Source organism: Lathyrus oleraceus, chromosome 1 (genome assembly GCF_024323335.1).
Source record: "Lathyrus oleraceus cultivar Zhongwan6 chromosome 1, CAAS_Psat_ZW6_1.0, whole genome shotgun sequence".
NCBI lineage: Eukaryota > Viridiplantae > Streptophyta > Magnoliopsida > Fabales > Fabaceae > Lathyrus > Lathyrus oleraceus.
The window spans coordinates 353695420-353720399 of record NC_066579.1 but is presented as its reverse complement, the minus strand read 5'-3'; the positions used below and the strand labels follow the sequence as shown (position 1 = coordinate 353720399).

Genomic DNA, 24980 nt, shown 5'->3' with positions numbered 1-24980 from the left:
CATTCTTTTGGCAAAATGTTTCTCATGTTCAAGACATCTCAAATGTGCTTTTGCCATGCATGTGAGAAGTTTGTACGTTCATTATTTCACGCATGTTCATTTTGAAGCAAATTTTCACAATTCATTTTTGGCTTAAGGTGCAAGCAAATCAATCATCAAATCATGACCATTGGATGTTTTTAAGTGGATTGGAAGCTTAGCATGGGACTGTACACGTGGATTATGGCAAGGAGAGCTTCATTTGCATTTTTGCAATTTGCTTCACATCTCATTAATCATGATTAACCATTGGCTTAAGTGATTAGCATTGTGATTAGCATGGCATATAAATACCAAAACCCTAATCCTAACTGCCATAACAGAACCATTTCAGATTAAAATCAAGAAACTCTCCAAATTTTCTCTCTCTTCGAATTTGATTTTTTTTCACATAACTCTCAAAGATCTTTGCGTATTCTTGTTCCTTGTGCTTCACTGAGCAAGATTCATCCATTACTTGAAGCAATTCATCAAGATTTCGTGCAGTTCAAGAGCATTATCATGTTGATGGAAATTGGAAATTGAAGTGGATTCAGGTGTTTTCAACCATTGCTTCTTGCTTAAAGCTTCTTAAGAGGTGCATAAGAGTTGATCTGGAGCATTGGAGCTCTTGAGAACGCGTGAACAGAAACTTCCATTTCCAAGTGATGCAATTTTCATCCTCTCTTTTTGCTGTTTTTAGGTTATAGATGTATAGATCTTATTGTGTAGAGCTTGTACATATGTTTAGATTTGAATTTGGTTGAGTATTGAGGTTGTATGATGAACTGTAAGTTTGGATCTAGAATTTTATTCTCTTCGATCTGCAAAACCTAGAGTGAATTAGGATAAACCATTAGCATATTTGGATTCCTTGTTGAAGGACGCATCGATAGGTATAGGCCTCGTGTGATTCTGAAAAAAGTCACGGCGGCGCCGCCGCGTGTGTCATCGGGGAAGACGACCGGAGACTGTAGCTCCGGCGTCTGAGTTGTTTAGGGTTTGTTGACTGTGCTTGCCATGTGTGCCTTGCGTGTCTGTTTGTTTGGCCAGGATTTGTTTGACTGATCCACGCGTTAAGTTGAATGCTGATGTGTGTGGTGACTGTGTTAAGTGAAACGGTGCGTTTCAGCTTTCAAACTTGGACCGTTGATTTGCCATGCACGCCAGATCCAACGGATCATGTTTTTTCTGAGTTTTATTCAAATATTTATTTTCCCTCCATATTTTATATGTTTATTCCATTATTTTAGTCATTTTGTAAAATGCATAAAAAATACAAAAATAGTCCAAATGAATCCCAATTTTTTTTCATAGTTTTGTTTTGATCTCTACTATTTTTTGGTGCTGATCTCATGAATTGTTGATATCTGGATTTTCATTTGTGAATTTTTGAATGAATATTGTGCTAATTTGACCTATTGCCTTCAATGCATTGTGAAATTCTCTATGTTGAGCCATTTGATCCAACTTTTTGCATGCTTGTCATTCACATATGATGTGAATTTTTGATCACTGATTTGGAATTTTTCTCACATGTTATCATTGTTTTTGACACATAGAGAATAATGTGACAATTTGTGTCACATTTTTGACATTGAATTGGTGCATTTTTTGTTTACATAGCATTTGAATCTTTCTGGATTTGATATTTTGCATGATGATTATTCATGACATGAGGAACTTGTACAAAAAAATCCAAAGTCATTGCATGCATTTCTGATTTGATTTGGATTTTCTAAGTTGGAAGTTCATTTTGTGCACATTTGTAGTCATTGCATAGCATAGGCCATTTGACATACTTGCTTATTGATTTGATGCTGGTCCTTTTGAGGACATTTTGAGGAGTGTTTGAATGTGTGATGTGCAAAAGATTGGGTTCTGTTTTGGTCATTTGATTTGGTTTTGAATCTAGTCTTTGCACTAGTGTTTTGTACATAAACTAACTTTGTCTTGTGTTTCAGGTTTGGACATTTAGCATTGATGGTTGATTTGTTCTCACTTGTGAGATGCAAATGCATTTGAGTACTAACCTATGTTTGTTTTGTAGGTTTGTTTTGATGTGGTGAGCTCATGAGCTCCTTTGAGTGCCAAGGCACTTATGCATTGAATTGTGTAATTGTTGGAGAGTTTCACTGTTTGTTTTCTGGTTGTATAACTGAAGTACTAACTGTTTAGTCTTTGTACAGGTACTTTAGTTGCTTGCTTGCTTTTGCTCTTGCTTGAGAATTGGATTGTGGTTGACACACCACTCAGGTAGTTAGCTTCTTACTTCATGTAGTATGGAAGTCCTGTCACCTTTTTGGCAGGCATTTTGCTGGCAAGTCCTCCTTCAGAGGCTCTGTTTGTGTTTGTTTAAGATTGTGCCCAAAGACCTCCAAGGAGAGGCATGTGATATTTGATAAGACCTCCAAGAGAAGAGGCAATTGACGGATAAAAGGGATTAGCATCCAATCCCCCGTTATTCAGTGTGTCGTGCTTTATGCTCGCACTACGTGCTGATGCTTCTGAACATGTGCCCCAGATCTTTTGTCCAGAGTCTGTCAAATGGAATAGGGTCCCACTTTCTGGATCCCCACGCTTTCCGTGTCATGAGCTCACCCTGGCCAGGGTTAAGAGCATGAGGTCTCATCCTCATTACCATTTTGATCAGCTTCACCCTGACGTTCAATGTCAGTGGTTAAGAGCTACGGATTACCCCTTACAGTTTGGCTTGTTTGTCGAGGTTGATATGACCCCTCTTGACTAAAGCCCACCCATTGTTTGGGCCTCTTGTATGGATATAGTGTGTGATGCTTGTTCACTTGTGCTGGTGTGTTTATCTGCTTTCCTCTTCTCATCTCCATTTCTGTAGGAGTTGTATGATTCATTTCTGAGGAAGTTGAATGCATGTTAGAGACCTCAACTTAGGGATATTTGATTGCATGACAACTATTAGGCTCGAGTCTTAGTCTTCCTATTAGTTTGTTGTCTCCCTGGTCTCTGGTTAGGAGAGTGTTTTACCCCTGTTAAGGGGAACTACGTCGCCCTGATTCTCATACCAGATGAGATACGTAGGCAGGAGGTTGTGAGCAATCTCTCCGGGCACCCTTTTTCTTTTTGCTGTGTTGTTTTCGTGTGTGTGTTCACCCTTTTCTTTGTTTTGGCGTGAGTACTTGTTTGTCCAGCGTGGGCGTGTGTGGTATGTTTATACCTTATGGGGTTCATCTTTTTCATTCATTTAGGGTTCATCTTCGGGGTTCATTTATGACGGTTGTCATTCATATTGGGGTTCATCTTTGGGGGTTCACTTTGGTTCTTTGTCATTCATATTGGGGTTCATCTTGGGGTTCATTTGTGATGATGGTTATTCACTTGGGGTTCATCTTTGGGGTTTATTTGTGGTGACTGGCTGGATAGTTGGTTACTTTGTTGGGGTTTGTTCTGATAACCTTTTCTTTGGTGTTCGCTGGTTAGCGTTGGTTATTGTTAGGAGTCGGATATAAGTCCATGTATTGGCATTCTGTTTCCTGTTTGTTTGTTATTGTTAGGAGTCGGATATAAGTCCATGTATTGGCATTCTGTTTCCTGTTGTTTGTTATTGTTAGGAGTCAGGTGTAAGTCCATATATTGGCATTCTGTTTCCTTTTGAGTGTTTCTTTTGACGTCTCAGCGTCTCCTTTTTGGTGTCTTGTTTCGGCGTGCGTTAGCCGAGCTATGAGTGCTCTGATTCTCCTCTGGATAGAGAAGATACGTAGGCATAGAACGCAATGTCCTAGCGAGCATGTTTCCCTTTCCCCAAACTACGTTGACTCTGATGTTTGTTTCTGACAAACTACGTAGGCCCAGGATGCGACATCTTGCCGAGTCCACTTCCTCCGTTTTCTTTCTCTTCCCCACCTGTTTATTATTCCAGTTTGTGCAATTTCTTTGAGCAGTATGTTAGCAACCCTTTTCCTTTCCTTTGAGCTATCTTTTGAGCGTGGATCCCGTCGAGTACGGCGGACGTGAGGGGTGCTAACACCTTCCCCTTGCGTAACCGACTCCCGTACCTTGTAATCTCTGGTCGTAAGACCGTTCCTTTCCCTTTCTTAGGTTAGTCATGCGCTCCCTTTCCGTCAAAGGATGAATAGCGTCGGTGGCGGCTCTGTATTTTTTCCGCCGGTTGTTTTTTGCGTTGCGACAGGAACGTGATCAAAAAGTACATAGTACAAATCAAACAACCTTTCCAATACCTGATTTCATGTGCAAGGACAGTACTATTCATCACCTGCCACTACTTTTATGGGCGAAAGGACAATACACAATATCATTCCTTTCCCATCCAACAACGGACGACCGCTCAAGAAGCTTTCCCTATTTTCGCCTCCAACGGTCACATGCTTATGTTATACAAGCATGCTTTGGAGACTTGAAGAAAACATTGGTAATACATACACTTTTGACAAGCTACATTTCTTTGTGAAAAGTTATCATTCTTTGTATACAGTTTTCTTTAAGTGTTTGATTTTTCATTTGTGTAAATCTGCTTATATAGAAGCATCTTGTAACACACAAAAAATATTCTTCAAACTATTTGTTTGATTCCTTAAGGAGGTTATCTTTGAGAAGACAAAGAAAGTTATTCTTTGTGAGTCCTTGAGGAGACTAAGGTTTAGTTGGATCCTTGAGAAGACAAAGAAGGTTATTCTTTGTGTTTATTGTAATCTGTTGATTATAGTGGATTAAGTCCTTGTGTATAAGGCAAATTACCTTGGCGGGTAGACTGGATTAACTTTGAGTTTCAAGCGAACCAGGATAAAAATCTCTGTGTTTTTATCTCTTCATTATTAAACTTGTTAGTGGTTCTTTTGTTTTAGAAAAAGCTTTTGCTTGTAAAACCCAATTCAAACCCCCTTTCTTGTGTTTTTCACACCTTCAATTGGAATCAGAGCTCTGGTTCTGATTGTGCTAAAAAGTTTTATCAACACCTTACATTGGTCAGTACCGATCCAGTTGTGTGAGAAATAATGGTTGTTGCTAACGCTGCTAATGTTGTTAATAATAATGATATAGATCATTACAGTGCAAAACCGCCTATTTTTGATGGTGAGAAATTTGACTACTGGAAAGACAGAATAGAAAGTTTATTTCTTGGTTATGATGTTGATCTCTGGGATCTCGTAGTCGATGGCTATGATCACCCAGTAAATACTGAAGGAAATAATTTAGCAAGAAGTGTTATGTCTAACCAACAGAAGAAAGACTTCAAAAATCATCATAAGGTCAGAACCATATTGCTTAATGTTATCTCTTATACGAATATGAGAAGATAAAAAATAGATATTCTACCAAATCCATCTTTGATCTCTGAGAATGACTCATGAGGGAAACACTTAAGTAAAGGAGACAAAGGCCTTGGTCTTAATCCAGAAACATGAGGCTTTCAATATGGAAGATGATGAAAAAGTTGAGACTATGCTCTCATGGTTTCAGATGCTTGTCGCAGGGCTTAAGGTTATGGACAAAGGGTATTCTACAACTGATCATGTCAAGAAAATTATCAGAAGTCTTCCCCAAAAATGGAGACTTATGGTAACTGCCTTGAAGCTGGAAAAGGATCTAAGCAACATCAGTCTTGAAGAACTTGTTAGTTCTTTAAGAAGCCATGAGATTAAGATAGAAGAAGATGAACCTCATAAGAGAGGTAAATCTATAACTCTAAAATCCAAGCCTGAGAAGACTATAGTATATAAAGCTGAGGAAGAATCAGAAGGATCTGTTGAAGACTCAGAAGATGATGATGAGTTATCTCTAATCTCAAAGAGAGTCAACAGACTCTGGAAACATAGGCAAAATGGTCAAGGGAAATCAAATGTGTTAGAAGAACTGTTGGTCATTTTGAATCATCATTTGGATAAAAGAAGCAAGCTTCTGGAAAAGAAGTTATCTGTCTCGAGTGCAAAGAGCCAGGTCACTACAAAAATGATTGTCCTAAGCTGAAGAAGGACAGAAGGCCTAAGAATAACTTCTCTAAAACCAAGAAGGGGCTTATGGCTACCTGGGATGACTCGGAATCTAAAGGAGAAGATTCTGACGAAGAAAAAACCAATGTTGCACTGATGGCAACTACTGAGGATCGCATAAGCTCTGAGGAACCATATGACAAGGTATCATCAGAATCAAAATCCGACTCTGATTCTGAAGAGGTATTCTCTAACCTATCTCGTTATGATATTGAAATTTGTCTCTCTAAAATCCTGGAAAAGTACCAGAGTCTTGAGAGTAAATTCAAGGACCTTAAACAAGTCCAAGTAACTGCTTCTGAAACTCAAAAAGAGCTTGAAAAAGATATTTCCTCTCTAAATTAAAAAGTATTTTATTTAGAAAGTAAAAAATCTTCTTTGAAAATAAAAATTTCAAAACTATAGGAGAAAATAACTTCAGAAGTTTCTAGTATTGATTGCGTCATCAGATATGACAGAGTATTCCAGTACTTTCTGGCTAAAAGCATAGATAGAAGAAAAATGGCTTCATTGATCTATGGAGTTAGTAGAAATGGCATGAAAGGTTTAATTTGTACATAATCTATAAAACTTGACGAAAGTCAGAAGGTCAAACTAAACCCTCTCTATGTGCATTTCGTGCCTGCTGGCACTGAGCCTGATACTTCTGCATAGACACAGAAGCATACTAAGGATAAGAACTATGTTCTAAAACCTAAGTATCATGAATGGATATCTCATGATTATCCTCCTGCTAAAAGATCCAAAGTTGTAAGAAACGTTGGGAAAAATAACAAAAGAGGACCCAAAAAATGGGTACCTAAGGATAAAATCATTTATGTTGCATACATCCTTAACATCTCAGTTGAAACACCAATCATGGTACCTAGACAGTGGGTACTCGCGACACATGACGTGCATAAGGTCTATGTTCCAAGATTTGGAGCTTAAGCCTGGAGGTTTCGTTGGTTTCACGGGAAACCAGAAAGGAAAGATCATTGGCTCCAAAACCATTGGTAACTGTAAACTTCCTTCTATTACTAATGTTCTTTTAGGTGATGGTCCGATGCATAACCTATTGTCTATTAGCCAACTTAATGACAATGGTTATAATATCATCTTTAATCAAAAGTCTTGTAAGACTGTTAGTCAGAAGGATGGCACAATCCTTTTAAACGGAAAGAGGAAAAACAACATTTATAAAATTAGACTTTCTGATCTTGAAGATTATAATGTAAAATGTCTAATGTCTGTTAATGAGGAGCAATGGGTATGGCATATACGTTTGGGCCATGTTATCATGAGAAGGATTTCTTAGCTAAATAATCTTAAATTCGTCAGAGGTCTACCCAAACTGAAGTTTTCTTCAGATGCTCTTTGTGAAGCATGTCAGAAAGACAAGTTTTCTAAAATTTATTCCAAAGAAAAAACTATTGTTTCTACCTCTAAACCGTTACAACTTCTGCATATTGATTTCTTTGGACCAGTGAAACTGCTTCTACCAATGGAAAAAAGCATGGATTAGTCATAGTTGATGACTACAATCGTTGGACACGGGTAAAGTTCTTGAAACACAAGGATGAGCCATATTCTATGTTTTCTATCTTCTACTCACTAGTGCAAACAAAAATGAATTGCAAAATAGTCAAAGTCAGAAGTGATCATGGTGGCGAATTTGAAAATAAACATTTTAAAAATATTTTTGATTCAAAAGGTATTTCCCATGATTTCTCCTGTCTTAGAACTCCACAGAAAAATGGTGTTGTAGAAAGGAAGAATATGACTTTGCAAGAAATGGCCCGCACCATGATCCAAAAAACTGATATGGCTAAGAATTTCTGGGCAGAAGCAGTTAACAAAATGTTATATTCAGAATAGGATTTCTATCCAACCTATTCTGGGTAAGACTCCTTATGCTTTATTTTAAACACTAAAGAGAATCTTGGCAAGTTTGATTCTAAAGCATATAAGTTTCTTCTGTTAGGATATTCTGAACACTCTAAAGGCTACAAAATCTTTAAAACAGAAATTCAAATTGTTAAGAATTCAATTCATGTTGGATACAATGAAAAGCTTGGACCTGAAAAGTCAAAGCTAGTTGAGAAATTTGCAGATCTAAAGATCAACCTTTCAGAATCCAAATATATTGTCTCTGGAGAAAAAGACTCAGAAGTCAAAGTCAAAGAATTTGAAGAAACGACTCAACCAGAAGCAATCATTGATCCAACTCATCAGAAGAAGAGTAGATCAAGAACTTCTTATTCCGAAGAACTGATTATGGGAGACAAGAATGCTCTAGTCAGAACTAGAACTTCATTCAAACCTTATGAAGAACTCTTCTAGGTTTGATGTCTTTGATAGAACCCACATCCATTGATGAAGCTTGTCTGGATAATGAATGGATTCTTTCCATGCAAGATGAACTGAATCAATTCACCAGAAACACGTTTGGGATCTTGTTCAGAAACCAAAAGGCTTCCATGTCATTGGAACCAAATGGGTTTTTAGAAACAAGCTGAATGAGAAAGGCGAAGTTGTCAGAAACAAAGCTCGACTGATAGTACAAGGTTATAGTCAGCAAAAAGGTATAGACTATACATAAACTTTTCCTCCAGTTTACAAGTTAGAGTCTATTTGTATTTTAATTTCATTTGCAATCAATCATAACATCATCCTTTATCAGATGGAAGTTAAGAGTGCAATCCTGAATGGATATATTTTTGAAGAAGTATATGTGCATCAACCTCCTGGTTTTGAAAGCTGTCAAAATCCTGATTTTGTTTTTAAACTGAAAAAATCTTTATATGGTCTGAAGCAATCTCCCAGAGCTTGGTATGATAGACTAAGCAAATTTCTGTTGGAGAATGATTTTACCAGAGGGAAAGTGGACACAACTCTCTTTTGCAAAACCTTCAAGAATGATATTCTATTTGTGAAAATTTATGTTGATGATATTATTTTTGTTTCTGCTAATGCACCGCTGTGCAAGGATTTGGCTAAGTCTATGCAGGAAGAATTCAAAATGAGTCTTATGGGAGAACTTAAGTTCTTTCTGGGAATCCAGATTGATCAAAGACCAGAAGGCACTTATATTCATCAGAGAAAATACACAGTGGAACTTGTGAAGAAATTCAACTTATCATAATGTAAGCAAGCCAAGACTCCAATGCATCCTACATGCATTCTGGAGAAAGAAAAGGTAAGCAGTAAGGTAAATCAGAAGCTACTCAGAGGTATGAGAGGTTCTCTTCTATATATAACCGCTTCTAGACCTGATATCTTATTTAGTGTCTGCTTATGTGCTTGCTTCCAATTAGATCCTAGGGAAACTCACTTAATTGTTGTTAAGAGAATCTTTAGGTATCTAAAAGGTACTACTAACCTTGGTTTATTTTATAGAAAATCAAGTATGAATTAATAAACTATTATGACATTGACTATGTTGGAGATAAAGTTGAGAGAAAAAGTACTTCTGGAAGTTGTCAATTTCTGGGAGATAACTTGATATCATGGTCTAGCAAGAGACAATCAACAACCGCACTCTCAACAGCCAAAGTTGAATATATTGCAGCTTCTGGATGCATCACTCAGATACTTTAGATGAAGAGTCAGCTGGAAGATTACCAGATATATGAGAGTAACATTCCTATTCTTTGTGATAATACTTCTGCTATCTATTTATCTAAGAATCCTATCTTGCATTCTAGGGCTAAGCATATTGAAATAAAACATCACTTTTTACGTGACTATGTTTAGAAGGAAATTTTTAACTTAAAATTTATTGATACAGACCATCAATGGGATAATATCTTTACAAAACCCCTTGCTGAAGATAGATTCATATTCATTATGAAAAACTTATTTATGAAACCTTGTTTAGAATGAAAAGATATATTTCAGAATGTTAAGTCTTCAGAACTCTATATTAGATTCTCAGGTTGTTATTCTTTCTAACTCTGAAACATGAGCTTTTTGAAGTAAGTAAGTTTTTATGAATCAGAAAGGTTCTAATCAAAAGCAATCTTATCAATTTGTCTTCCTGATTCTGAACAGTTGCTGCATTAAATGGTTGTCTTGTCGTTTGATTTCATGTGGTTCTTAGTGGAGACAATTGTCCCACTTTCTGAGCATGCGTGACAAATGTGCGACACATTGGATTTAAAAGTTATTGGAATTAGGTCTAAACCTTTACACTCCCCCCTATGACTGCGCACTCCTTTTTGTCATCATTGCAAAATTTTCTGTATAAATCCATTTCAATCACATTTTCACACTACACGCACAATTCTTCCACACTTTCAAGTTTTCAAACTTTAAACAACCTCCTTTCTCTCTCTCTCTCTACAAATGCTCTTCATCTTCATCTTCTTCAAATCAAATGGCTGATCAATAACAACAATCCTCAAAGGCAACTGAAAGCATCAATATGTTGGAAAGAATTCCTGAGTTAACCCTTCACACTCCAGTAAATGAGTTAACAGTGCTTTGTGAAACCATTGTTAATTTCAAAAACCTAAAGGAAAACAGTTTTGATTTCATAGAGACTTTGAATGTTCAAGGATGGAACACCTTCTTTGAGAGACTCATAAGCCTGATTTACCCCGTGTTAGTAAACCAGTTTTGGGTTCATGCAACAGTTGAGAAGGAAACTATCACTTCCTATGTCATGAATAGGAAGATAGCCATCACTGAGAAGTCCATATCTGATCTAATTAGTCATGATGGTAAGAGGAAGAGGGTTCACAGTGTAACCATCACTTCTAAGAGATATGCTGAAATTTCTCCCATGATCTTCAAGGAAGAAACCAACTTCACTGATGAAAATGATCCTAGTGCTAAGGAGTTAACAAGGAACCTAAGGGTTTGGTTCAAGATCATTTTGGGTTGCATTAACCACAGGCCAAGTACAAACAGTTCTGACTACATCAACACACATTAGAAAATCATGTTATTTCTTTTGGAAAAGGGTGTCAAACTGGGACTTATATCACTTATGTTTAAGTTCATAAGGGATTCTATCAGAGAATCCAGAACTGGTGGATCATCCAAGAAGGCTAGAAGAAAATTCATTCCCAATGGCAGACTGATTTCAGATATTTTGGTAGAAAACGGTCTGGTGAATGACCTTCTGGTCAGTGGTTTAACATAAGAGCTGGTGAAGGATGCTGGTAAAGTCTTATGGGGGAAGAATCTGAAGATTATATGTCTTATCTCCAGATTTCAAAGGCCAGATGTCATTTTTAATAAGGATGATATCTGTGGTACTAGAGATCCCATTGATAACTACCCTATATTCACCAAAATTGACCCTACACAGGTTCTGATGGCTTATTTGGAAAGTTGTCTGAAGGACAGAATTGAACCTTTGGTGGATTCTTTTACCATTCTAGAAACTTACCCTGATGTTCATGGAAAGAGTTCAGAGGCGAAACATCTTCTAGGGCTCAGAAGAAGAAGAAGATTGCTATCTTTCAGGGTGAAAATGAGGTGCCTCTAAGTGAGCCCTAGAAGGAAATGATTCTGAAGGACACTTCTGGATTTGTCTAGTCTTCAAGAGTTTCTGGTAAGCTTCCTTATGATAAGACTCCTTTAAATTCTGATTCTACCTCTTCTAGAATCTTACTAATCCCTCCTCCATCTCAATCCATATTTCTGAACCAATCCCAATTCCACCACCAAAATCAAACCCACAAATATCAACCCCAATCATAGAGATTCCACCACTAATATCAAATCCCATAATAGAAACTCCATTTACATAAAGTCCCATAATAGAAACTCCTTTAGTTTATGCTCTTATTTTAGAACAACAACAGATACCTGCCATACCCAAAAATTTCCCTACCTTTCACAAGGTTCATCTAGGTCACTAACCCTAAGCATTTGCATCTCCTGATAAGCACTTATCTCATATACATATCCATGGTATCATAACACATTCCACTTGCATTTAAAAAAGCATAAAATCATGGATTCAAGGGTTTTTATCACACATGGCATTGAATAGGATGTGAGCTTTTCATCCTGTTTGTCTTCATCATGGAGCATAACTTGAGGCCCTGATTCTTGGACCATAGTTGTGGTCATGACTTTGATTCAGGGGTGTTGGATTGTGAGCATCAATATAGTCAATCGAATCCCCAAAACCCTAGTTTTTGACTATGGAATTATCATACCCCCATGTATGCGTTCAAGATTAAGGCTTATCTGGTTCATCTGGTCATTCATGGATGCTCATTAGTTGGTTCAACAATTCAACAGAGGTTTACTTGTTCATGTTCCCCATGCTTTGATCAAGGGATATACAGTCAAGGTATTATAATTTGTTGATTGGTTAAGTATCATTGGCTGGTTTCGCTTGATTGAATTTCAAGTCTTGGAACTTGGCATATTTCATTTGGTCTAAGGGCACTATGTTATTCAGTCAAGTCCATTTTCATCCATTCTATCAAGTCATTATTCATTCAAGTCCATTTCATACACTACAAGTCATTACATATCATTTCACCCAAAAATACACTTTTTTTACCTAAGTTAACTTTTGGTCAACCAAGAGACCAAAGTCAACAATCTTTTCCAACCATTTTATTTCTCAATACGATACATATCCATTCCAAACCATGTTCATTACAAAGTCCATTTCTAATCTCGACTCATTTTCAAATTTTAAACCACTTTGAACCATGTTCATTTTGATCACATTTAACCATGTTTAGATTAATTCAAACTATTCCATTATCATTCCCATATAGAGTATTTCAATTCACTCTTCAAGTCCAAAGATCACATTCAAGATTACATAAACTAAAATTAAACTATAAGCAATCCCATTCCAATTAGATTTTCAATCCATTCATAGTTATAATATTTCCCATTTGGTGCAATCCAACAATCTTTTTTCAATGCTTGCATTTCCATAACACATCAATTCCATTATGATCTTAATTTCCAAATCACATTTCAACCATTTGTTCAATTCCATGACCATTTGTTCCATGACCATTTTTCAATACTGGCATTATATTCATTCAAGAACACAAAATGAAATTTCCATTACAACCATACAAGACCATTATATTCAAACCAAACATTTAAAACCAAATTCAACATTTCCATTATATTCAACCATCATGATTATATTCAAATTTCCATTTTATTCATTACATAACCATTCATTACAATTTAAACCTTTCAAAAGGAAATGCAATAAACATTCCATAGCATTTAACCACTTTTACTACAATTCAATTTCCCGTTAATTCAATTTCAAAAACATAGGCAAATCATTCAATTTCCATTAAACCAAATACATATTACATTAAACCAAATTCACTTCATTTCAACATATTAAAGCAGTATGTTCCTAGCAAAAGGACCCATTTTGCCACACTCCATATTGGAACCATCCCATTTGAAAGTTCCTGCAAAAAAAAAAAGGAAAGAAACTTCAAGCGTAAACCTGCATAATCCATAACGGTAGGCAATTAAGAACCATTTGTAATGAACCGAAACTGATATAACTGAATTCTCTTACTCCACAACAGAACCTGTAACAGAATTCACAGAACATATAACATAAATCCCAAACCAACCTATAACAACTTCCAACCTCCACCCAATCCCTAAAAACCGACCAACTCAAAAACTGTTTTAAACCAAACTTCCCTAACCGCTTCAAGATAACCTATAACAACCTCATAACAGAATTTGACTCCTCTAACAATTTCTCCAATAAACTTCCAATTCTAAGAAAACTTCACAACTGACTCAGATTACCCGTAATGGTGAAGAGGATCGAGAAACTCTTTGTTAGGAGGTCGAGGCTCAAATTAAGGCTCTTGAGGATGAGGTTGTCGTTTGAAGGTGACGCTTCATTTAAGTTGTGTTCGAGATTTGCGACTAAATTGTGGAACATGCAAAAAGGTTCTACATCACTGCCGAGATTCCTGTTGAAGAGTTGAACCTCTTTCAGACTGCTTCCGAGAGGGTTCAAGATGGTGGTCATGGGACCTCGTCTCTAGATACTTCGGTGTGACCATTTATTTTGCTTTGTATTATCTTTAATCTTGTAACGTTTTCCAAGATATTTTGCCTTGGATGTAATGATTAGTATTTGTACAAGTATTTTTACCTCAATGATTCTTGCATTATTTAGGTTTGAGTTTTGTACTTGTCTCCATTTTATTGTTGCTTATCTGTTTTTACTTTAGTTATTAGTATGTTTTTGTAACGCAAAGGTTTACTCGACATCTGTGCAACGCAAGGTTCGTGGATCACTGGGCTTTGTCAATGTTCACAGCTGAGTTAAAAACTCTGATCCTTGGCATTTATGAAGTGTTTTCTTCTCAGGGGTCTGGAACCCTGATTGCTTGCTTTTAGGAGGGAAAGATATGCCCTGTTGTGATGAGGTTGAAGTCCTCTTTGCACTTTCCTGACAATGGTTTTCGTGATTTGTGGCTTAGCACATTGGAGGTAGTTAGATACCATTTTTTATTTCCATATTTGTTTGTTGTATTTAGTGTTTGTGGTAGTAGCATACTGATTTGGGCACTACATTGAGCGTGTTGCTTTTGATTACAACGGTGGGGTTCATAATTAGAGAGATCAATGAGATGTATTTATCTCTTAGTATTGCGCTCTTCGTCACAAAGGACCATTCCCCAGTCAAGAGTAGGATCATCGTCCTCCCCCTTAGGCTTGGCTCTGATCGAGGTGTATGTCTTAGGGCTCCACCACCAACACCCTTGGATTGACTATATTTGGGGGTGCGCCAGCTACACAAAAGTGCATTTAACCTATATAAGATACACATAAATGCATGTAGTGTATATCGATAATCTATTTAAGTTGTATCATATATGCATAAATTCTTATAGTATGTATCAGATACACATACATGCGTGTAATCTTTGTCTCCTTACCTTTAGGCTCCTAAAGATAGATATACAAAAAAGAGAGAAATAGGGAAAAAGCAGACATATATTTTCATTCATAATGAAGTAAATTTATTATAATGTGACAACAAAATAACTAGATAAGTAAACATTCCACTATAGAAACGCTTTAGCTTGTATCTGGGATTTTGGCAAGGCTTGTTGGGGTGAAGAACATGGTCGGATGAAGGTGAAGATCCTTGAGAGGCTCGGCCTCGAACCTTACGAAAGGAGTTTGGCATGCTCTTTTTATCTGGTAATATTTATGAGGACCAACGATACCAGGCGAGGAAGCAACAAAAATTACCGACTAGAGCTTCCTTTGGAGGCGACTTGGTTTACTTTCTAACATAATCTAATGTCCTTTCCGAGCTACCTCATACGGACTGTGGCCTTTGTGGAAACCGTTTCACTTAACGAGCTACCTGAGGCTATAATTTGTTTAGCTTTGTTATTCCTCGACCGACTATATTTCTTGATGCAACGCTCCAGGATCGTATTTAAAAGTAGTTTATCATAAGTTTGTCACTGGAATCAACTTCTCTCCTGGTAATAATTAACTAAAGAGATAAGAAAAAAGTATAGCAAGGTCGACAAGCTCCACCCCAGCTACCTCGATTTAGCCCATATGAGGAGCCCTAGTACTGGATGTACGCTAGTTATTAACTATGAACTCATCATATCTTCGACGCTGCCCTAACAAGTATCATGTTGGAAGTGAGATATATATGTGATGTTAGATCGGAAGATGGACGATAAATCTTCAACATGATCTCCAAGGAAATTGTCTTTACTTCACGGTGTTTCTAATGTAGATCTGGATTTGGATATTGGATCCTTTCTTAATTTCCTTTGGGGAAATCCTAAGGGAAATCAGAGGTATGGAGATTTGATTAATCATAGTTGAAATGCTAATTAATTGGATCGGATGTGATGGATCTCCGTGTTCAATTCTAAATTCTCTTTATTTTGTTACCTAAAAAGGCTATGAATAGGAAGCTCAGACATTGGATTTGAAATCATGGAAATTATAGGAATCAGAAATCGATTATCAAAGACGACGCCAATAATCCGTTTAGGAAATAGAAATGGATGCAATTAACAAATTGAACCTCTTGAACCAGTGGTGTTGATCTCCAATATGGCGGCGCGGTCAGACCTGCATGGTTAACACTCCAACACCCAAGTTAGTTGAAGAATTAAGATGAGTATAATGAAAAATAGAGATCAGAAAATGTACCTTGCTTTCTCATGTAAATTGATTTATACCTTGGGCCATATGAAGTGAATTTGAGATTACATAGCCATAGTTATTTGGGCCGTTGACTGGCCCATAACAGTTATAATGAAAATTACGAAGAATTATGGAAAAGACCCGTTCAAGTCAAAGTCATCCTAACTAGAGAAGTTTCTTGGTATTTTACTATGGGAATTACATTGACAAAGTAAGAGGATGACTAGCACACAAAAACATAAGAAAAAGAGGAATTTTTTTCAAAAGAACAACAAATAACGGGACTCGCTTATCCAATGTAGCGCTATTGAAGAACAAATAGTGATAACGACATTCCAGAAGTTAAAATAGTTTATTTTGAGTCTCTATTTAAAAGATCACCACTCTCTAAAGATGAAGCAATGTGATTGATATAATTACAAACTGCTAAGTTAGTAAATCACAAAATGTGATTGATATGATTACAAACTGCTAAGTTAGTAATAACCATAAATTCCTTAAGGATGATTGACTAAGTTCCTTTAGATTATGCTCATCTTAAATGAACTTTCCCTAACAATGTGACCCATGTGATATATCTAAATTTTGTATTTGTAATGAACCTTTTATAATAACTCAATGTATTTTGTGTTTGATGTTTTTTACACGTCTAGGGAATTGGGAGAATCATTCTGGATAACAATGAGAATTAACCATAGATTTGAATATTGAAATTAAAGACATTTTGGGGTTGTTATGATTTTAAGACAACCAGATGTGAGAATGGGTATTTTACGTGCCATTAAACCTTCATTAGTTGTGATTTTGAAATCATTAGGAACGTTGGGTTGTCACATCAGATAAATCGGGTTACTTGTCGATGGATTTGCTGAGTAATTGATTTTTAAAATATTCATTATATAAGAAGACTCATTATAGGTTCAAGCTAAGATTAGCCACAAGAAAATGACAAAGGATTTGAAGGTGAGACTTAATCATTTTTATTATAACATTGTTAAATGTAGTATATTTAGCTTGTTTATACTTAGACTTACAACCAAATCAATTGCACTATATGCATCCCCAATTATAATTATATATTTTGCATCTTTAATAACAAGTATATTATCCTATGTATTGTCAAATTAATGACAATCATTGTGAGTACAACATAAATTTACTCAAAATTTGTGATTTTTGTTTCTTGTTTAGTTTATGTGTAGTCCAATTTTAGGAAATTTACAATCCAGTCCATAAATAGAAAGAGCGGCAAGGGGAATTCGAAAAGAAATTCATGTAAGTAAACAATAAGATGTGAACATGGAAGACCCTTCTAGACATACTCTAGGAGATTTTGGGGAAAAAATAGCCAACGAACAAATATCTTACGGGTTCCAACCTAAGATCCGATGTTTCTTTGACATAAAAATTATATTCTTTCAAGTTTTAGAGAGATCCAATTCGACATAAATGTTGCGGTAGATCTCTATGAGCACCTAGAAAGATTCAAAGAGTCATGTTCGCTTTACAACCCAAACACAATCAGTGAGAGCTAGAACAAGCATTAATTGTTGACATTAACACTTACAGGAAGATCTAAAGATTGGATATCAATGCTACCAAGTGGAATAATAAATGCTTAAGGAGAGCTAAAAAATTATTGCTATAAGTTTTTTAGACCCATCCTGTGTGTAGCGGTAAATTTTTTGAGATTAAGCTATTGATTAACTTAACTCGAAAAGCAAGAGTCACCACCACGCTTTTATTATTTCCAAAGGAAAGGGAAAAAGTAAGAACAAAATCCAAAGAAGTTTTAAAACAAAACTAATAAAAAGAGATAAGGATCCGGGGGTTAGTTATGAAAATGGAAGGTATTAGCATCCTAAACATCTAAAGTACTCTATAGGAACATCTTTGAAAATCTATGCATTTTTGGCTTAAAATGGTGTTATTTGCGAGTGATTTGGGAGATGAGAAAGAAATGTTTTTTTTTATGATTTCTGTGTTTGCCAAGACTTTACGAGTCTCATGCCTACGTACCAACAAAGTGCAATGGAGGTTAAAAACCCCGTAGTTCATGGTAAAAATAACAAAAAATGTTTGTTTTGATTCATTTTTTAATGAAAATTCATTGTCATTTTAAGGAGATTACTCAACTAGTCATCCACAAGTATGAGAACTTTGCATAACGATAGAGAAGGGCTCCGACTTGGATAAATATCAACAAGTATGTCACTAACTCTCTTATATGGAAAATAATTATCATCAATATTATGATGATAGGAGAATTACATCTCAACTATGAAAATGACTCATGTCTAAACTTTAAGAAAAAGTTTAAAATAAAAAGTGCATAAAATGATTTGAATGAGTTATGCATTTTTATTTTTTTTTGAAATTGGTCTGTCTATGCTTAAGATGTATTAGCATTTATTAAGAAAAGATTTTGAAAATCACTTGACAAAAGTCAAGGTTTATTGAGAAAGTGGTTCAAGTGTAGAAACAAGAAAGTTTTGAAAAGAGAGAGGATATTTTGAAAATTAAAGAAGTATAGGAGAAGAAAAGATTATCCTAAAGCATAAAGTAAAAGCTATGGAGGAAAGATCTAACCAAGAGATAGCAAGCTTTATGACATAAGTCAATCAAGAATTCTATCCTTTGGATTAAGCCTCACGCAAGCCAAATAAACAATGAATAATTCATGTATCATATGAAACCAAAGTAACAAAGTCAAGTCTTCAAAAGAAACCCAAAGTCAAAGGTACCAGATGAATCATAAGGTCTAAAGTCACAAACTTCCAAAGCAAGGGTCAAAGTTTTAATTCTAAGTCCATAACTCCACAGCAATGCTAAGGATAGTAACCTCAAGTTCATGAATCCAGATAATCAATTTTTTTATGGGTTTTTCCTTTATAAATGTCTTTGAAAGAAAGAGAAATACAAATGGACAAAGAACAAATAATATAAACATAAATAAATATTATATGGGAGGCTAAAATAAAAAGTACAAAGTAAATGACAAAAGAATAAAGGGCATAAGATGAATTGTAACACCCTTCTACCCAAACGACATATTTAAATAGATTATCAGAGTACAACATGTAGAAGAGTTTACATTTCTTACAACATAACACTTATTGCATTACAACATAAAACATATTATTTAATATTTAAAACTTCGCAGCGGACAACAACACCAATATTATCATTCATCATATAACAATTCATAATAATGTTTCAACATTATCTCAACAAAGCATCTCAACATGTTAGTCATCATAAACAACGTAAATAATAATCAATTATCTATCGAATCCCATAACCCCGGTGTCACATGACCAGAGCATTTGACTCGACTCTGTAGAATAACTCTACACTTATTCTTCAAACCTCAACAATAGCTACTCCTCTTTATCTGCACATTGCTCATCATAGATGAACATAAACACATGCAGAAGGGGTGAGAATTACATTATTAAATAATAATATAACGACAGAAATATAAACATAAATATATTTCACATATGCTAACACAGCTCATCATAATCATCATAATCACATAGTCATGAACATCAACAAAACAACATATCAAATGCAATGCACACACCCATGCATGACTCAACACGACTCGGTATACCCATTTTGTGACCAACTACAGGATCACCACTCCCAGATTCACCACCATAGAATCCGAGTTCCCCGCAAGGAACCAAGCCTCTCAACAAGCCCGGAGTCAACAACATCATTGGAACTCAGTCCATTCATCACTAGGCATCGGCCTTTCATGAATGCATGCACACCAAGCATGCATCATAATCAACATAGCAACAACAGCATCATATAGTCATGTTATCATCATCATTAACACATTCTATCACAAAAGCATATCACATCATGCCACATAATCAAACACACTATTATCACACTCTACTAATATCTATACCACTCAAAGCAACGGGAAATGATCCCTCATATACCATGCATCAGCTAAGTTACCTCGCTCAGCCTAAACAACCAAAACTGCACAACAACAGCCCAGGAAAGACCACAGTCTGCCCATACGCGTATTGCCTATGCCCATACGCGTATTGCCCACGCCTGACCAAATCCATACGCGTATTGCCATGTCCATACGCGTATGCTACGCGTATCACATTCCCATACGCGTACCAACAGAGACCAAAACACGTTCAAAACATCATCTTCCTCATCCATACGCGTATTGCCTAGTGCCATACGCGTACCAGCAATCTCATACGCGTATTGCCTAGTGCCATACGCGTATGACCAGAAACCAGATTTCCAGATCTGCAATGGCTTTTTCTGCTACGAGATCTATCCAAATTCATCCTTCCACAGTCCAAATTTCACACAAAATCATTCATATCATCTAATACAAATAGTCCCCTATTCGATTTCACAAATCCTAACATCATTGCATATAATTTCTACGAATTCCTTCGATTAAAATCCCCATTTTCGTTCATCCAATATTTCACCATTTTCAGCATATTATTGTTTAATAAGGTTCAGACCCCTTACCTCTTTGGATTGAAGGAAGCTCTGAGAAATCTTTGGCCTTTTCCTCTTCCTTCTCTTTCTCTTCAGCGTTTCTCCCCGTTCCTCTGACTCTGAGACAAAACACGTGAAAACAACCTGAGTCCTCACTTTGGCCTCTTTTATCCAATTTCCACTTTTACCCTTCCACTCTTCATATTCCATTTATTTTATTTATTTAATTATTATTAAAATAAATAACATCTATAATAATAATAAAAATAATCCAATAATTCAACTTTATTTAATTAAATTAATAAAATAATATTAACTCAATTAAATAATTCTTTTATTTTAATCGGGGTGTTACAACTCTCCCCCACTAAAAGAGTTTTCGTCCTCGAAAACATACCTCAAGCAAATAGAGCCGGATACGACTCCTTCATCTGATCTTCACGCTCCCAAGTCAAGCTCTCACCAGCTGGACCTCCCCAAACAACTTTCACTAGAGCAATCTTCTTACCTCTCAGGGTCTTCTCTTCTCGATCATCTATCCGAATTGGCAACACCTCAACGGTCAAATTATCCCTCACTTGGATATCATCCAACTGAACAACATGCGAAGGATCCGCAATATATTTTCTCAACTGAGATACGTGAAACACATCATGCAGATTAGAAAGCGACGGCGGTAAAGCTATCCGATACGCCACTTCCCCAACCCTCTTCAAAATCTGATACGGACCCACAAACCTCGGAGTAAGCTTTTTAGACTTTAAAGCTCTACCCACACCTGTCGTCGGAGTAACTCTCAAGAACACATGATCTCCCTCTTGGAACTCAAGTGCCTTTCTCCTGTTATCATGATAACTCTTCTGACGACTCTGAGAAATCTTCATTTTCTCCTGAATCATCTTAACCTTTTCAGTCGTCTGCTGCACAATCTCAGGTCCGAGTACAACACTCTCACCTGATTCATACCAACACAATGGAGTTCTACACCTCCTACCATACAATGCTTCATATGGAGCCATACCGATACTAGCATGAAAACTATTATTATAAGTAAACTCCACCAACGGCAAATAACTATCCCATGAACCACTCTGCTCCAACACACAAGCTCTCAACAAATCCTCCAAGGATTGGATAGTTCTTTCAGTCTGACCATCAGTCTGAGGATGATAAGCTGAACTCAACCTCAACTTAGTCCCCAACGCTTTCTGCAAACTTTCCCAAAATCTAGAAGTAAATCTGGGATCTCTATCAGACACAATACTGGATGGAATACCATGCAGCCTCACTATCTCCTCAATATACAACTCTGCCAACTTCTCTAAAGAGTGATTAATCTTCATCGGCAAGAAATGCGCCGACTTAGTCAATCGATCCACAATAACCCAAATAGAATCATTACCTTTCATCGTCCTCGGCAATCCCGTCACAAAATCCATGGAAATGCTATCCCACTTCCATTCAGGAATCTTCAAAGGTTGCATCATACCTGCCGGTTTCTGATGTTCAATCTTTGACTTCTGACAAGTCAAACAGGCATACACAAACTTAGCAACATCTCTTTTCATACCAGCCCACCAAAACAACTTCTTCAAATCTTGATACATTTTAGTTGCACCTGGATGGATACTCAATCCACTCCTATGGCCCTCTTCAAGAATACTCTTTTTCAATTCAGACACCTCAGGAACACAAACTCTACCTTTAAATCGCAGTATGCCATTCTCATCAATCTCAAAATTACCACCATTACCCTGGTTAACCATAGTAATATGATCAACTAGAGCGACATCAACTTGCTGACCATTCCGAATATCTTCTAGAATTCCACTAGTCAACTTCAGTATACCCAACTTTACACTATCAGCGGAAACTTCACAACCCAAACTCATATCACGGAACTGTTCAATTAACTCAAGCTCCCGAACCATCATCATAGACATATGTAGAGACTTTCTACTCAGCGCATCTGCAACTACATTAGCCTTACCGGGATGATAACTCAATTCGAAGTCAAAATCCTTCAGTAATTCTAACCACCTTCTCTGCCTCATATTTAACTCTTTCTGATCAAACAGATACTTCAGACTCTTGTGATCACTGAACACTTCGAATCTGGAACCATACAGATAATGCCTCCACATTTTCAACACAAATACAACAGCTGCAAGTTCTAGATCATGCGTAGGATAATTCCTCTCATGAACTTTCAACTGTCTAGAAGCATAAGCTACAACTTTACCATTCTGCATCAAAACACCACCAAGACCCATCAAAGAAGCATCACAATAAACAACGAAGGACTCACCAGGATTAGGCAAGATCAACACTGGAGCACTGGTCAACCGCCTCTTCAACTCCACAAAACTCGCTTCACAAGCTGCATCCCACACATATACTTTACCCTTCTTAGTCAACTGCGTCAACGGCAATGCCAACTTAGAGAAGCCTTCAATAAATCTGCGATAATAACCAGCTAACCCCAGAAAACTGCGTATCTCAGTAGCAGACTTCGGAGTCTCCCACTGTAATACAGCATCAACTTTAGCCGGATCAACAGAAATCCCACCACTCGAAATCACATGGCCAAGGAAACTCACTTCCTTCAACCAGAACTCACATTTAGATAACTTTGCATATAATTTCTTTTCTCTTAACACCTGCAAAACAATTCTCAGATGTCCTGCATGCTCTTCTTCCGTCTTAGAATATATCAATATATCATCTATGAACACCACAACAAAATTATCAAGGTACGGATGAAATATACGATTCATATATTCCATAAACACACCTGGAGCATTAGATACACCGAACGGCATCACAGTGTATTCATAATGACCATACCTCGTACGGAAAGCAGTCTTCGCAATATCATCTGACTTCACTCGGATCTGATGATAACCCGACCGCAAATCAATCTTACTGAAAACATGAGCTCCAACCAACTGGTCCATCAAATCATCAATCCTCGGCAATGGATACCGATTCTTGATAGTCACCTTATTCAACTGCCGGTAATCGACACACAACCTCATCGTACCTTCTTTCTTCTTCACTAACAATACTGGTGCACCCCAAGGAGAAACACTTGGACGCACAAACTTCTTCTCAAGCAATTCCTCCAGTTGCTTCTTCAGTTCAACTAATTCAGTTGCCGACATTCTATAAGGAGACATCGACACTGGACTCGTACCTGGTACTAAGTCAATGACAAATTCGACTTCACGTTCTGGAGGTAAATCACTTACATCCTCCGGAAACACATCCTGAAATTCACAGACGACAGGCAAATCTACACTTACCACTTTCTTATCCGCGTGCAGAGACGCAAATAAAGCGAATATCTGAGCTTCATCTTTCACAAAATCCCCCACCTGCTTAGCAGATAGAAATCTTGCCTCATCATTCTCACCAACTTCAGAAAATCGCACCGTCTTCCTATAGCAGTTGATAAACACGCCATAGAATTCTAGCCAATTCATTCCCAGAATAATTTCAATTTGGTGCAAGGGTAAGCACACCAAATCAACCACGAACTCTCTCTCAAAGATCGTCAACTGACAACCTCGACAGACCACAGAAGTCTTCACAGAACCATTAGCAGGAGTATCTATCACCATACTTCCGCCTAGGGACGACATAATCACACCAATCCTAGTCGCACACTCATACGAAATAAACGAATGAGTAGCACCAGTGTCAACAATAGCAAGCAATTCAACATTATTAATCAAGCAAGTACCTTTAATCATATTATCTTCTTTAGGAGCTTCGGTCCCACTCAGAGCAAACACCCTACCAGTAGTATGAGCTGCAGTAGCCGCCTTCTTCGGTTTCGAGCACTGCGAACTGATATGGCCTTTCTCGCCACAATTAAAACATGTCGGACCAGCATCCTTACATTCAGTAACTCTATGTCCAGCCTGACCGCATCGGAAACATCTCAGCACTTTCTTGGTACAGCTATCAGCACGGTGGCCTGGCTCGCCACACTTGAAACATTTACCAGCTATGGGAGATCCTCCCCCACTTGGCTTCTTCTCATCTACCACTTTCTGCTTACCTTTACCATTCGGAGATGCATAAGGACTACCACGATCCTTATTCTTCTTCTCACTAAGACTCTTGTAGTGAGCAGTCCTAGCCTTGCTATCTTCATCAAATATCCTGCACTTGTTAACCAGTGTAGGAAACCTACGAATCTCCTGGTAACCAATGCCTTGTTTGATCTCGGGACGTAACCCGTTCTCAAACTTGACACACTTGGATTCCTCAGCATCAGCATTATTATAATGAGGACAATACTGTACCAGCTCCTCAAACTTCGAAGCGTAATCA

At 37.0% G+C, this 24980-nt stretch overlaps 2 protein-coding genes across 2 annotated transcripts; one reads left to right on the top strand and one right to left on the bottom strand.

The window, feature by feature from the left end:
• The first annotated feature begins 5006 nt into the window (after positions 1–5006).
• LOC127106581 (uncharacterized) lies at positions 5007–6347 on the top strand. Its single transcript, XM_051043863.1, has 2 exons — positions 5007–5261; positions 5901–6347. The coding sequence occupies exons 1-2, from the start codon at positions 5007–5009 to the stop codon at positions 6345–6347; spliced, it is 702 nt and encodes a 233-aa protein (XP_050899820.1).
• A 6909-nt stretch (positions 6348–13256) lies between these two features.
• Positions 13257–14073, bottom strand: LOC127136189 (uncharacterized). The gene is made up of 2 exons (XM_051062783.1): positions 13758–14073; positions 13257–13402 (listed from the first exon to the last, which is right to left on the bottom strand). The coding sequence occupies exons 1-2, from the start codon at positions 13984–13986 to the stop codon at positions 13329–13331; spliced, it is 303 nt and encodes a 100-aa protein (XP_050918740.1). The 5' UTR covers positions 13987–14073; the 3' UTR covers positions 13257–13328.
• Positions 14074–24980: the final 10907 nt, after the last annotated feature.